The sequence below is a fragment of the Centruroides vittatus genome, unplaced genomic scaffold (genome assembly GCF_030686945.1).
Source record: "Centruroides vittatus isolate TY-2023 unplaced genomic scaffold, ASM3068694v2 scaffold_1014, whole genome shotgun sequence".
NCBI lineage: Eukaryota > Metazoa > Arthropoda > Arachnida > Scorpiones > Buthidae > Centruroides > Centruroides vittatus.
Genome location: NW_027122665.1, coordinates 810058 through 825689, shown reverse-complemented (window position 1 = coordinate 825689; position 15632 = coordinate 810058). Strand labels below are relative to the sequence as shown.

General features: G+C 32.2%; 1 protein-coding gene across 1 annotated transcript in view; it reads left to right on the top strand.

Moving 5' to 3' along the window:
- Window positions 1-509: 509 nt before the first annotated feature.
- The window catches only part of LOC136986148 (RNA demethylase ALKBH5-like), a 19723-nt gene continuing 4600 nt past the window's right edge, over window positions 510-15632 (top strand). Inside the window, exon 1 of the mRNA XM_067283629.1 lies at window positions 510-977. Within this exon, the coding sequence (XP_067139730.1) occupies window positions 543-977 (435 nt within the window). The 5' untranslated portion in view covers window positions 510-542. The remainder of the gene's footprint in view (window positions 978-15632) is intronic.

Sequence of the window (15632 nt, the reverse complement as noted above, 5' to 3'; positions counted from 1 at the left end):
TTTTAAGACCTCGCCCTACCGCTCGGAGGAACCCGGGTTCGAATCCGGACGAGTAATCTCGGGAATATTTCCTGTCGGTCTATTCCAAATATGTACGGCTCCATGCTACTCCCATACCCCCATTGTAGGCCCGAAAAAAAGACCCTCTTAGGGCCCGCGGGGCAGAAAGCGTAAAACAAAAGATCTATTTTAACGTATACCAATTCATAGAACAATCGATATTTATCAAATTATTATAAATTATTCCAAATTTTTAAAATATTTAAATTAATAATAATAACAAAATTATGAAAAGTAAAAAAAATAAAATAAGATTTTATATCCGTTAATTTAAATAATATTTTAAAATAGTACGAAGAGCAAAAATAGTCGTCTGCTCCATTTTTTTTATTAATATAAAGATAATCATTATATAATCTCATTACTAATTGCACAATTATCTTATATTATATTATTATTGTCAAATATAATTCCGATAAAAATTTCGATAATATTTATAAATAATATGAAGATAATTTAAGGGTTGCAATTATCAGAGCAAGATGGCGACGGGTTATGTCGATCTGCGTTATAAGCTCCTTCAATCTTGTCAAAAATTTCCAGTTAATCGTCATCAGAGAGACGTGGAAGATATAAATAACGATAGATGGAAGCCTTATCAAACGGATAAACGTAAATATAACGATCGACAAAATTATGGAGACGTTTTACGTAAATTACACGAAGGCATACAACAGAGACGTATGTTTAGCGAAGAGGAATGCATTTGCATCGAGAATAAAATTGAAGACGTCGTTAGATGCGGGGAAATCGGTAAATATAAACAACATACCGTCGACAGATCGCCGCTTAGGAATAAATATTTCTTCGGTGAAGGGTATACCTACGGTTCTCAATTGTCTAAGAAAGGACCTGGCATGGAAAAGCTATACCCAAAAGGAGAGGTGGATGATATACCTCAGTGGATTGAAGATTTGGTGAGGATTTTTTTATTTTTTATTGCTAATCTGTCCCTTAAATTACAGGAGGAGGAATAGCTGTGTGTTAGGTATTGCGGTGTTTGTAGTCGTGTCTTGTCTTGTCTTGTCTTGTCTGATGGTTAATATGGAAATTTCGGCCTCTTTGGCTATGTTCTTTGAATGGCTGCTGCCTGGTAGTTAGTTTAGGCGACTCGTGTGTCGGATGTATTGTTCCAGAGCTCCTACGTGCTGGCGAGTTGAAGTTATTGATGATGGCCAGTAAATTGGGGTTAGGGAGCGAATCAGATTGATATTTAGGGACGGCACCCTACCGAGGGTCCGACGGGGTCTGTCGTAGTGGGGCAGTCGAGTCGGAAGTGCTGGGATGTTTCTTCTTTGTCACAGTTAGGACACTTTGGTGAGTCCACTATGTGCCGGTGGTGTAGGAATGCTTTCGGTGGAGCCGTGTCCGTACGGAGACGTGCCATCGAGGTCTCTTGGTGTCGGGATGAATTGTGGTGGTAGGATCATTTGTTGAAGGGGCATAGGTAGTCTTGTCCCTTGCTGCGTAGGATCGCCGTCTGTGAGGTGTTGTGTGGTGGACCGCCTCATCTCTCGGATGATGTCTTTCGGCTGTAACTAGCGTCATATGGTGCCAATGATTGTTCTTGTTTGTGCCGCTTTGTCTGCCACCTCGTTTTCTGGGATCGCTGCATGTGTTGGGATCCATCCTATGGCAAGAGGTGTTGTCGCTGCCAAATCTATTATTATTGGCACTGATTTTTGGTTTACTGTTAACAGTGCTTGGAGCACTGATCGGCTATCCGAGATTATCACTGTAGGCCTTTGGATAAGGTTACTCGGGTGAAGGGCCCGTTGTATTGCTAAGGCTTCCGCCCCAAAGTTTGTAGTCGGCGTCTCAATCAGAAGTTGTGTTTAGGCCGGCAGTTCCCAACTTTTTTTTGACTTGCGCACCTCTTGCCGGCCTATTTTGCATGTTTGTCGAATGGATCCTCACTCAAACGTAAAGTTTCCTAACGGAAAAGTATTATTTACAGGGCAAGACACTACTAATTTGAGGTGGGGAGTATATATTTTAAAATAAAATATGATTAAAAATTGCAGCATGGCAGGCATTGTGATGATGTCACAATAAATAATTGCTCGTTTGATCTAAAATCTCTTTATTTGATTCCAACACATAAAGTTACGATAAAAAGATGCTAAATGTTGTAGATAGTTACACAATGTATCCAAAAGAATTTGGGTAACAGAAAACTCTGTAAAACTCCAAAAGCAGGCAGTTATAATTTTATAATAATATGATTCTTATCATAAAAACAGTAAATTGTGAATCTGGCAATATCAAACTGTTGTAACACTTACTTAAACATTCCATGCTAGCACTTTCAACATTTTTCAAGTATTAACCATCCTTATTTAACATAATATTTGGTATTTCAAAATTTGAGTGATATTCATTGTTGCTTCAACCTATTTATGTAATACTAGCAGATAAGCCTGGCATTGCTCGGGCAAAAAGTAAGATAGCAAAGATTATTACATTATAGCCAATCTTATCCGTTTTCACAGGATGCAAGAATTAGGTCTCCCTCTTTCCAGATGAATTAGAGAATTTTTAGATGGTCTAAAAATATGTTCAATTTCCCATAAAAACGCAAAAAACTGCATCTGCGCCTATAAATCTAGCACGTCACTTTCTCTTAACACTTCCATTGTTAAGGAATACACTTCTTTCATCCCCACGTGGTACCTACTAAAACACAGTTAAAAACAAAAAATTGCTTCTAAAATAGTACTGTAGAAGCTGAGTTTTTTAGGATAAGCCTTCACTCTTTCCCTCTGCCCTGCAGGGGGATTACCAAAAATCCCTTCTTAGTGCGCATTCTCTTGGCGTACCCTAACTGTGTACCAAATTTCAACTTTCAACTCCTAATCATTTGGGCTCTGCACTTACTATTATCAATCCATCTCAATTATATATATATATATAAATTATAAATTGTAAAGTATTTATACTATTTTATATATATATATATATGTATATGTATATTATAATATAATAAAATTAAGATTATATATTAAATATTTCTATTTGTAAATGGAATAAATATTTCTGGCATTAAATTTTACTTAAAATAAAATTGTTCTGAAATTATTTAAAACAAAACATCTTACTAAAGCTCAAAACTAAATAATATAATTTAGGAAATAAATAAAAATATTAAACAAAATGAATTAATTTTAAGCTAAGACCTGGCTAACTATTATCAATCTAATTGTTAACTAAGTTCTATCCTGAAACTGATCTGGTGTTTAGCGAGTTGGTTCGTAGAAGTTCGGCCTTGATATTTATATATGTAAAACATTGATTATCCTTATTTAACATTGCAGTTATCCATATAATTTAATTATGAAAACCATACTACACAGTCCCATTCTTTTTAATTTCAAAAGTAATTTAATGACTGATACTAATATTTTTGAATGTATTCAGATTTCATCCTTGGCAATCTGACATCAAACATCCCAAATACATTCTAATAGAGCATGCACTCTACACATTTTTAAACGTTGGAATATATGTTCTACTTCTATAATTCTGTTTGGGACGTTCAATGTCAGATTTTCTGAGGACGGTCTTTGAAAATGTCAGTATCCGATCATTTGCTGGAGATTAAAATGTGGAACTGTGTTATTAAACAGAATCCAGTTTGCATGCACAGTTTTTTAAAAACTGTATATAATTAACATAATCAATTTTTATTATTTTTATATTGATGAAAAAATACATCAAATGCAATCTTAATCTTTCAAAACAATTATTATAACCAACTGTTCATGTACGTACAGGTGGTTACAATTATTATTTTGAAATTCATTGAGTATATTGAATTTCTTTATTAAACGAGAATGTAAAGAATTTATATTACTTTACTTTAGTCGTATCAATTTTAGGATTACGTAACCTACAAATTAAGGCAGAAAAGTATGAAGTTTACAACTCAGTTTTTGTCGGCCCAAAAATTAAAGCCTCTTCAAAAACAAAAGATATTTGATAAATTAGATGCAAATTATGAATCAGAATTTTATTCTTTTTCTTAAATTTAAAAAATTTGTTTGGTATTACAATTACAGTTTTATTTTGAATTTAAAACAATTATTTTAAACCATTATGGAAAGTATTTTTGCTTAGAAAAAATACAATATTTGGAATATATTGAATATGCTTTTTCTTCTGTCGAAAGCAAAATCTTTGAACATTTTGAGCCCAACAGCTCATTTGATGAAAAATGGACAGACAAGCAGGTACATTTTTCACTTTTTATAAATTATTAACAGATGGTTGTCATGGTAATAGTCTAAAAAGAATCAATTGTTCAATAACAAAGTTTTGTCAAATATTTCTTTTTATTTTTATTTCTTTCTTTGAATCATTTAATACAAAATTAAATCGTTTTCACTAAATTCATTGTGCTAGAATTACAAAAATTAATTCATTATTAAGCTACTTAACATTATTTAATAAACTTCAGATATTCTATTCCTAATTTCTATTGATGATAACTCTGGCTAACTGTTCCCATTTCCCATTACTGTCTCTAGTCTTAGTTGACAGCCTCTGTGATAAATATAATAAGTTTATTAATCTTAGTTTTTAATCCTTTCAATTCATATTGACTTTGAAAAATATCTATTTACCTTATCTTTTGACATTCTTTTTTACAGGTAGGTCAATATCAAATGTTTTTGTAGCTGTTTCAATATAAACTAGGGACTCTGCCATTGTTTTTATCGGCTCAGTTCTGGTGTTTTGCATTACTTTACAAAGCTTGTAATGTTTCTTACACTGTATGTAATAATAATTTATTTAAACAATATTAGCTATGTATATTTACTAAAATAACTATATCAGCGCACAAAAAGTCTAGTAAGCACCAAAGTTAATAAGAACAAGTAAAAGGGCAAAGTCATATTTACGACAAGACTATTTCTTGGAGACTCACTACTAAGCGGGATCACTTTGACGCTCAAGGCAGATCTCATTCTCATTCTCCAATCTTCTTTGGTATCACTAGTTTTGAGCATGATCATTCAAACTTCGCCAGCCATGACCACGAGGTCGTCCACAATGCATTTTCAGTGAAATTAACCTATTCAATGTAGAAATTTCTTTCCGTTGCGTGTTGGCCTGGGTTTTATTTTTGTCGATGCCTAACAAAAATTTCCCGTTTTTGAAAAAGTAATCGTTGCTATTGTATTGTCCAAAATTATTTTTTTATTTTGCACAAACAATACTGGGTTGTGTCCTACCTCGTCTGTTGATCTCGACCACATCTTCTGCACCTTTTGTTCTGCCGGTAAAAATTAACTGAGAAACTGATAATTTACTTAATTTGGATCAGCTATGCGATATTTACAATAGTGTTGAGATATAATACAAATCCAAGATCGGCACAGCTGTCGACTCGAAAGGTTAAGTAGCATGAAGTAAAAAGATGTCTCTCCTCGTTGGGAGTTTGAGAACAAAGTGAGGTCAGAGGGCGAGGGTCATGTGGTAGTACCCTCTGCCCTACATGTCAAATTTTTATCGGTCCCACGATTTTACTGTACTAGATAATGTTAAAAAACCCACTTGTAACGACATAAAACCATTTTAACGTCATATTTGAAGCACTCCCAAATTTACAAAATTAGATTACAAATTTTATTTAACAAAGAAAATACTATGTGTTCAGTCCTAAGGTCAGAGTTCACTTGTTATAATGACTGTGGGTGGTACTCTCCCCCAACTGACTTTGGTAGGGTGAGGTGCCTGTTTTGCCAGTTTGTAGAAGAGGGTTGCCATTTTGTATTTTATTTTGACTCAGTTCTCAGTCCCCTGACTACCTAAAAGTCTGGATTTTTTTATGCGCAAATGATTTAGGCACCTAATACTCTGCCAAGTTGCAACTCCTTCATATCTGTAAGCTGGTAACACAAGCCGGCAGTACAATTTTATAAACAAGACATAGTCTTGTCAATAAAATATGCTTTTAGACATCATCTGTTTATTTTTAAATTACTTAATTGCTTGGATGTTGCTGCCTTCTTTGGGACATTGAAAATCAAACTCTAATATCAAATAGCTCAACAGAGTACTACAGGCTTATAATTGGGCTATAATATGACTAAAGTACAGTACTTATAAAAATAGTACATAATTTGGATAAAAGGTAGACAGCAAAGTCGCCATAAATTTAATAATTAGAAATGATTTAATCTAGAATATCCCGGAAGAAATGATTGATTGAAGTGGGACTTGAATCCATAACTGGTGCTTATCATGCAGATGCACTGCTCATTATGCCACCCAGATTTCTGTTCAGTCTTTCATTTCAGACTAATTATCCAGTGGTATTTGTTTATTAACATGCCAGACTTGGTTTTATATGTAATCATGTGGCATACAAAATATTGTACTTTTTTGAGGTTTTGGATTTTTCTGGAAATCACTCAAAATCCTTTTTTGATTGTACCATTTTATTTTTCTGTATGATGTTTTTATGTACTTGAAAAATTTCATATCAGTGAGTGAATAAAAGAGTCAATTTAGCATTTTATCAATAATAATAGCTAATACAGCCATAGTTAAAAGATGAATGAATTATTAACACATATGATGATTAAATATGAAAAAAGCTCCATCTTAAAGCCAGACACAATTGCCAGATTGATTAGCTTTAATATATAACTATCATTAAACATTAATATTTGTTTAAAAGCTCTTTCTCATTTAAGTACAAAAGTTTAGGCCATAAGACTGTACAGTATTTATTACTCTGAAATTAATAATAGAATTAAACTAATGAAAAGAAAAGTCCTAGGCCTAATGTTTTTATTATTTGGTATCTTATTTTTACTTGATTTGCTGTATTAATTAGCTAATGATTCAATTTGCTATATGTTAGACTATTACAGACACAGTTCTACATTAAGAATATTGGTCAAGTAAAGGTGTGGGCAATCTGAGGAGCACACCAGTGATTGAGTGGATAAAACCACGAACACTAGTGGTTGTGGGTTTGCACCTTTATGAACAATCTGGCCACATGGAGTTTTCTGGATTTACATTTGTAACACCTAAATAGGTGCTGCAAATGTAATACTGCAAGTTTTCCATAGAAAGCCAGCCCTCTTGGGAGCATCCTTCCTCAGCAGATAGTCCAAAAGTTGCATTTCTGTGTACAAACAGCAGCAGCAATTGAGATAGTGGGTTGCAAGCAACCTTCCTTGACTTTTTCTCTGTTCTGCAGATTATGAAAATTCAGTGAATAAAAGTCCTAAGGTTGTAAATGATAAATTTTAATGTTGGATAATCATGGTATTTGTGTTGCTTATACATATTTAAAATTTGCATAAAATCCAATGCTTGACTTAATCTTTCACTAAGACATTGTTATATGTCGTATCCTTTACTATAGAACGATCATCTGTGCTTGTACTATTTGGATTAGTCATTTGTAAATGAACCAGAGGTCATAAATCACTGTTATTTTTATAATCTTAAAAGTAATTCCCAGAATTATTTAAGCATTTATCCTTTGTGATGAAATGGTCAGTAGCTTTCTTAAATTCCTTTTGGCTGTTCCATGAACTGTTTTCAAACCTTCTCTTTATCTTCTTTGTCTCGCACGAACTGAATGCCTTGCATTTCAAATCCCTAAAATGGCAGTCACAAAGTGATAAATTTGAACTGTAAAGGAGCAATGAATTGATGAGCCTTCCCATCTGAATTGTTCCAATTAGTTTCTGGTTCTGTTAGTAATTTGGTAGTGATTATTATCATGGAGAAAAGAAAGTCCTTCAGATAACAACCAGACGACTTTGACTTGATAAATTGTCATGTTTTCCAGTATTTCCTGTTATTGTGAAGCATTGGCAATGGTTCCATGATCAAGGAATTTGAGGTGTGGCTCTTTTCTATCAGAGAAAATCTCAACATTACCTTTTTCATGCTACTGTGAATGATCTCAGCCTTCTTGGCAGAGGGGATTTTGGATGTTTTTACTTAAGACTTGCTTTCAGCCTGATAATAGTGCTACCTCATCTCATCACCAATAACTATTTGAGATAGTCCTTTTCTAAGTGATATTACTCCGGATTTTCCAAGGATGTTCTCATCCATTTATTTTAATTGGAGTCAAGATCATGGGGAACCCACTTAGTGCAGATTTTTTCATAATGAAAGAGTCTCTGATGATGAAATGAATTGTGCCTTGATAAAATAAGAAAACATACCTTTTGTACTTTTCCAGAAATAAATTTAATCACAGAACAAATCTTTTTGCCTGGTTTACAGACTTGCTCTGCATATTGGAAGCAGTTCCAAAGATGAAAGAGCTATATTAAATTCTAAAATGGAACAAGCAATTCCTTAATATGTCATCGTCACAATGCTGGGCTGCAATTTTTAATTAATCTAATTTAAAATATATGTTCTCCACTTCAAATTAGTAGTGTCTTTCCCCTGTACATTATTCTTTTCCATTAGCAATAGTCATGCCGCTCATCTGTCTAACTCCTTTCGAGGGAATAGTTTTGAATTGAAATCATGTGACTTCCAGTTTGTACCAGAAGTTCATATAAAATTAATTGGGTCCTTCTGTTCCTAATCTTTCCATATCTGGTCTTGGCTTTCATCTATCTAACTCTGTTCTCAAGATTAAGGAAAGACGGACAGACAACAGTGGGAATTTATAGGTCTAAAATTTTTTCAAATTGCAACCCAACAATTCAAATATTACATGATGTTATTTAAAATTTTGAACATTACAATTTGGTTTTTATATACATTTAAATAAAATAATTATACAATGCAATTTTAAATAATGTTGCAGATTCAAATTATTCCAGTTTTGGATGAAGCAATGTCACCATGTTGACAAATCAGGAAAACAAGCATTCTCACAGAAAGTCTTCACACTTTGTGCCTTAAAGTTCCTTCACTGAAGCTGCTGAAAGATGCTCTAATGTTCAGCCAAATTATTGTGGGTGCAAAGACTTTATGGCACAAAGGAAAGCTCAAAGCCTTTGTCGGTGACAATGCTTGTTTTCCTGATTTGTTATCATGGTGACATTGCTTCATCCATAACATCTTGTATATGTAGTCTGTGTAATGTGCTCAGACTATGAATACACTGTATTCGTGTTCAGTTTTACAGTGAAGTCGGCTTCCAGTATTTGTATGTCGCAACTTTCAAAATTTTCCTCTATTTAGATGTTTTCACTGAGCTTTACTTTTCAACCTGGTTCCACCAGTTATTTTATGGTATTACAACGAGAATTTTTCAAATAGCAAATAGATTCCTTTTATTTAATCTTAACAGCCCAATAATTACTAAATACAAGTTGCTATGAGTGACTGATACCAATACTATGAGTGACCATTATGGTTATATTTAATTTAGTTAATTAATTAGTCTGGAAGTGAAGATTGGCTGGCGGTCCAGGTAGCATAACTTGCAATATGTCTGCATGATAAGCAGGAGTTGTGGGTTTGAGTTCCACTTTGGGTCAATCTTTCCTTCCAGAAGATTCTAAAATTAAATTAAATTTAACAAGGTGTGGTAGCCTAACTGCCTATTTCCTGCTAAATTACTTAAACAGATTCAACTTTAATTACTATCCCAAATCTCACAAAAACAAGAAAAAATTTGAGATTTAGAAAGGTTCCTACACATTAAACAGTAATAGGTTTGATTGGAGGTACTGTATTTTATTAATACAGTAGCAAGGACACAGTACACACCTGTATTAATTACAAATAAGACATTTTTGACATAACAGAAATAGTTTGTCAATAGTTTTTGATGCCCAACTTTCTCGACCAATAAGATGCAAACCAAATTAGTAGCCAATCAGAGAAAAGCAGTGTTAATTGCAACTATGTGCCATATTACAAGAGACGTTTATCAACTGCAATTTACGCTATCAAAATGTAGTCGCCGAACTTTCAATTTATAATTAACACTTCGGTCCATAAATTGATATATAGAAATTTTATTAAAAAATTCTTTTGAGATAAACATGAATTTAGACTGAAAATGCAGGGGGGGGAATAAACTTTTAGATAAATGTGCTTGAAGTAGATGGGTTCAACTGTATTTAGCCTTAATAGCCTGATAAAGGAATCCAGCTGTTCATTTAATATTTGAAGTAATCATTAGGTTGTTTGTATTTATTACAGATGTTGTTCTATTGTCTACCACAGGGGTTCCCAATCTTTTTTATACTGCAACTCCCTTTACAGGCTGTAATTTTTTTGCTATGCCCTTCTAAAAGAAGGTACTTACGTGTAGCTCTAGCAGACATTAAAATTACTTTATTATCAAAGAAAACTCCGAAGAATAGAATATAGAATCTTAATAATTATTATTTATTAGAAAACATAACAGTACAATTAATGAGAAGGACGAGCTTGCTTTTCTGAACATAACTTCTCAAATTGGGGCTGAAGTTTTGAAATGGCTACTCTTCTTTGTACTCTTTCCTGAGTCTTCGACACGTTTTCTACTTATTTGAATAAAGTTATCCATTTTATGATGCATAAATTAAATACCACACACTTGAAATCAAAACACTGATTTATCAACGCTTATAATAGACGAAAACAAAAGACTGAACGAAAGAACAAGAAAATGGAGGTGATGAGACGGGATGCGCCACACACACACTCATTACGTTGCGTGCTGTGGGTAGTGTCTCGCAACTCCCTTAGGATAGTGCCACGACGCCCCAGGGCATCGCAACGCTCAGTTTGGGAAGCCCTGGTCTAGCATATTTATAGCCTGAATATCCAGTCTTTAAATATTTGGATATAATTTGATCATCTCTAGATCTCGTAAATATCATTGATATATCCTCTGTTGTATTTCATTACTATTTTATATTTCTTTATGATAATTTTTGAATGCATTCTTTGAAAATTATTTGGTAATAATTTTAACATGTTTTTCCATAAAAGATGCTTCTGTATGCTTAATCATAAACATTTTTCGTAGCAAAGCAGTTCAGAATTATAAAATTTTATACTGTTCTGTAAAGGATGCTTGTAGTTATTCTCTGTAAGTACAAGAATAAAATCTCAGATGGCATAAAAAAATGGCTTTAAATTTTACGGAATTAAGTATTGTGAATTATATTCAGTATAAATGAGCATAAATTTAACTGTTTAGAAAATGTTTTTACTAGTTCTAAGGTAAATTGCTCACATTAAGAATTCATGTTGGAACTCCTGAAGACAACTTGAAAATGTTAGAGCAGTTAAATTTATTTTTTAATGAAGTAAGAGCACAAATGTAATTAGTTTTTAACTTTTTGAAAGTTTTCTGAATGAAGAAAACTTCTGGAGACAACTTAAGTATCAATATTATTTAATTAACTGTTGTATTGGAATTTAAGATGTATTGTATTTTTGTACAATATGGGATGATTTAAGTCTCTAAACATAAGACACGAGTGATTACTTAATAGTGAGCTATTTAAGTTACAAATTATGTTCTACGCACGCACTATTTAACTGATACTTCCATTCATGACACCTCGACACAGCTGAGGTTTTTTCATGCGTTTATATTTAACATGTGTATTTTGACAGGTGATACACATATTGCAGCTTTACCTAATATACACTGCCAAACATTTATATAAATAAAAAGTAAGAGAAATGAAGACATAGATTGCCACTGATCTTTGAGTGGCTCCTACTTATTGATGCACATACGAAGGCTTTCGACTTATACTGTTATTTTACTCGTATTTTATAACATATTTTCAAATTACAAATTATTCTATGCTAATTATATTGATATGTTTAATATTTCATATATCCAAATTCTCTAAATTACACTTATTTGATATAATTATAAATATTTTTAAATAATAATAATTCTATTATCAACATTACATTTTTCAATTTACTGGTAATGTTAAAATTTATCATTTAGTTTTAAGAAATTATAACTAATTCGTAAATCTAATTGTATAATAGACAATGATGATGAATTCCAAGTGAGTATTATACCAAAATAAGTCTTGCTATTTTAGTAAAAGGAGTAAACAATAATCCAGGACTGTAAGGAAACAATACGAAGTAGGCAATTCTCTTTATAATTTGCAATTAAACCTGTAATTTAATTTTAAAAAGTTATAAAAACATGTCTTTTATTATTATTCTTACAAGGTTATATATTATATACTAACATATGCACCACATCAACTTGTATTTGAAGTTGACCTTGACGTGCAGACGGTATCGTTCTAACACAGAAATAAAACCCCGTACATATTGGAATTAAAAGAAAAACAAGTTTTTAAAGAAAAGAAGATTGATCTTTTAAAATTCAGTAGCTACACATTCTGTTAAAATAATTTTAAATTTGCTTTCTAAAAAGTATTTGTTTGTAATTTGTAGAATGAAATTGTATTGTGCTACAAATAATTTCTAGAATAAGTTAGATACGGGCATGCTGTTTTATACAAAAATTGTCGATCGAGTTCGGCAGGAATAATTCTGATAATCTCAACCTTTAATTCTTAAATCTTTTCTTTTACTTTTGGTGATTAAATTATGGTGATTTTAAGAAAAATTAATCAGGGTAATTTAGCATAAAAATTAGGTCAAGGCCATAGTGATTGTCACTAACCAATTTGGCACTTTAAAAAAAAATTTAAAAATGTATGCAGTGTTCAAAAAATTACTGTAGTGTCTGCAAATGTTTAGAAGTTTAATTTCAATGAAGAATTTCCATTTAAAAGAATGCATTTAAAAATTTACCTTTACTTCTGTGACTCAGCTTATTGGCTTAAAGTACTACTGTATATAATATGGTCATATTCTATATTTTTATGCTATTTACACAAGAAGTATCTTTTTATTGTAAACATATTTTGTTATAAAATCAATTTTCAGTCAGGGAAAATGTTTACTTCTATTCAGAAACAGATAATTTCTATACCGTAAGTGCAAAAGTTAGATTTCATCCATAAACAAATGCAAAAACATTTCCATATATTTGGAAATAAATGTTTAAATAAAAACTTCATAGTAAGGAAATTGATAATATTTTTAAAAAAAAATCTTGTAAAAGATTTTTGTTTTCTTTTATTTGTGAAGGTAAAGAAGTAGTTGGCATTTATTTATAAATATACAGGTACACCTCGCCTTACGTCGGTAATTGGTTCCAGGAGAGGCGATGTAAGTCGAATTTACTTGTGTAGTTACGACGTAAGTCGAAGCTACGGTGGAAAACGCCAATAATGAGCACTTAAAGACCGCTAAATAAGACGACAACACAGAAACACAGATGTTTTCGTGTTTCATTCTCTAGGATTTATGATGATTATATTAACATTTACTGTAAATGTACATATTTTAATATGATTTTATGTGCTTTTAACGCTTTTCTAGTGATATTACGACTTCAATATTTGTGGCGGACGGATGTAAAGTCGAATAAAATGACTTAAAACTTGATTTTTATTTTTCCATATACTTTTTTGACAAACGACATATACCGTATTTTACAGATTATAAGACGCTACAGACTATAAGACGCACCTTAATTTTTAAGCAATTTTTTTTTAAAAGTACCTATAAGACGCACCTGAATTTTGGGGGCAATTTTTCGAAGAAAAAAGTGCGTCTTATAGTCCGTAAAATACGGTAATCAAGAACGACGTAACTCGAGGTATACCTGTAATTGTAAGTCTAGTTACATATAAAATTCTGTTGTCTACATTATATAGGATGTCGATAAATGAAAGTCGTGTGTAAAATTTCACTTATCCATGAAATTATATAATACCAATTGTTATTTACGTGATATTAAGAACATGTTTAATTCATATTTAAGTCTTATATTAAAAATTTAATCTTAGTTTAATTTTTATATATGAAATAAGCTAGATAGCACATCATATCATTACTTAAAGTATGCTTTAACCTGAAAGTAACCGTGCTTTAAAGTATACTTGAAAATTATATTTTATAAAAGATCCACTGATTTCATTACTTTATTCTTTTTGATTATAAGTTAAAAATGGTAAAAGTTGGATCCTACTTTTATAGCAGGATTTGCATCTCTGAGATGGCAAGTGTCATCAGTTTATGCAAGCATCAGCATTAGCTTAGTGTAGCAATGTATTCTAATTATCACTAATGTCCAGAATTTCAGTATAAGTAACCTTTTTGAAAGACAGAATTACAAAATTAGATAAAGATGGATGCAAAATTTTAAAGCTGAACCTCAACCTAGATAAAACTTCATATTGATCATACGAGTATCAGCTATTGTAATCAATCCTTAAAGTAACTTATAACTTTACACGGATTTGTTGTCGGTATCTGATGATTTCATTTAAATCTGCACTATATAAAAACTATAAATAAAACACTAATTTTCTTTTAACATCTGATTCAGATGATATTAGATCAGCATGCACTTTGCAACACTTACCAACAAAAAACTAGAAACATTAGCTTATACACGTGCAGCATAATTCTTGGAAGATGGCCGTTCCTGTCGAATCATGCACCATGTTGAAGATTCATTAGAATTTTGTTGGCGAGTCCTCAAAGTTTCGAGTGGCATCGTCACCCAGAAAGATCATGTGGATTTATTTTTCTGGGACATCAAGTTTTATTCTGAGATAATTCCCACAGATGGACTACAGTGAATAATAATATATATTTCTACCTGCTGGAGAATCATCTGGAACATATACTGGAAGCCAATTCCACAGATTACTATCCCAAGGCATCTGTCTATAATGTGATAATGCACATTTCCATTCTCCATGCCAAATGGCATTTACAGTTACAAAACTGAAGTGAAAACATCTACCCTGCCCCTTAGCAATTATTATCTTCCAGGCCACTAAAAGAAACACATGACAACATGAAACAGACAAAAATAAAGAACAGATTCTTACAGTATTATCAATCAATTCACTTTATCAAATCTCATACAACTTTCAGATTAAAGTGTAGATATATATTAAATCACAAGTCTTAATTTTACATTACTTGCTCTTAATAGGTCCATAATGGGAGGGATTATTATTCAATCTGCAAAATTGGAACACATTTTATATCAATAAAATTGCTGCAATGGTGGCAACATTTTTAAAATTTGATGGGAAGCTTCTATGTACACTTTTAGAGGTTAAAAAGATGACAAATAAAACTGGATTCACACAAATAATTCTAGATCTAGTGATTTGAAATGTTGGTTGTATTGATAGATTCATTTGTTGAGATCATTTTAACTATTTCTACTTCTGTGCATCATAGTCAATAAGAAAACTTAGTGAAATGCTCTTGCAGAATATTCTTTTATTCATTCATTCACATGGCATCTTTTTTACAAAGGGTTGTAATGATGGACAGTTCTTCTCTACTCTTCCTGGTTATAGGCTTTTCCCAATCTTGAGCCAGTCCATTTTTTGATGTTGTCTTGTCATGTTAGCCCAGGTCTTCCCTTTCTCTGTCTGCCCACCACCAATCATTGAACTGCAATTTTCATCAGTTCTCTCGAGGATCATACGCTGTTTTCCTTCTCTGGACCATCAGGTTTCTTTCTATTCCAAATCTACCTCCATAACCTCCTC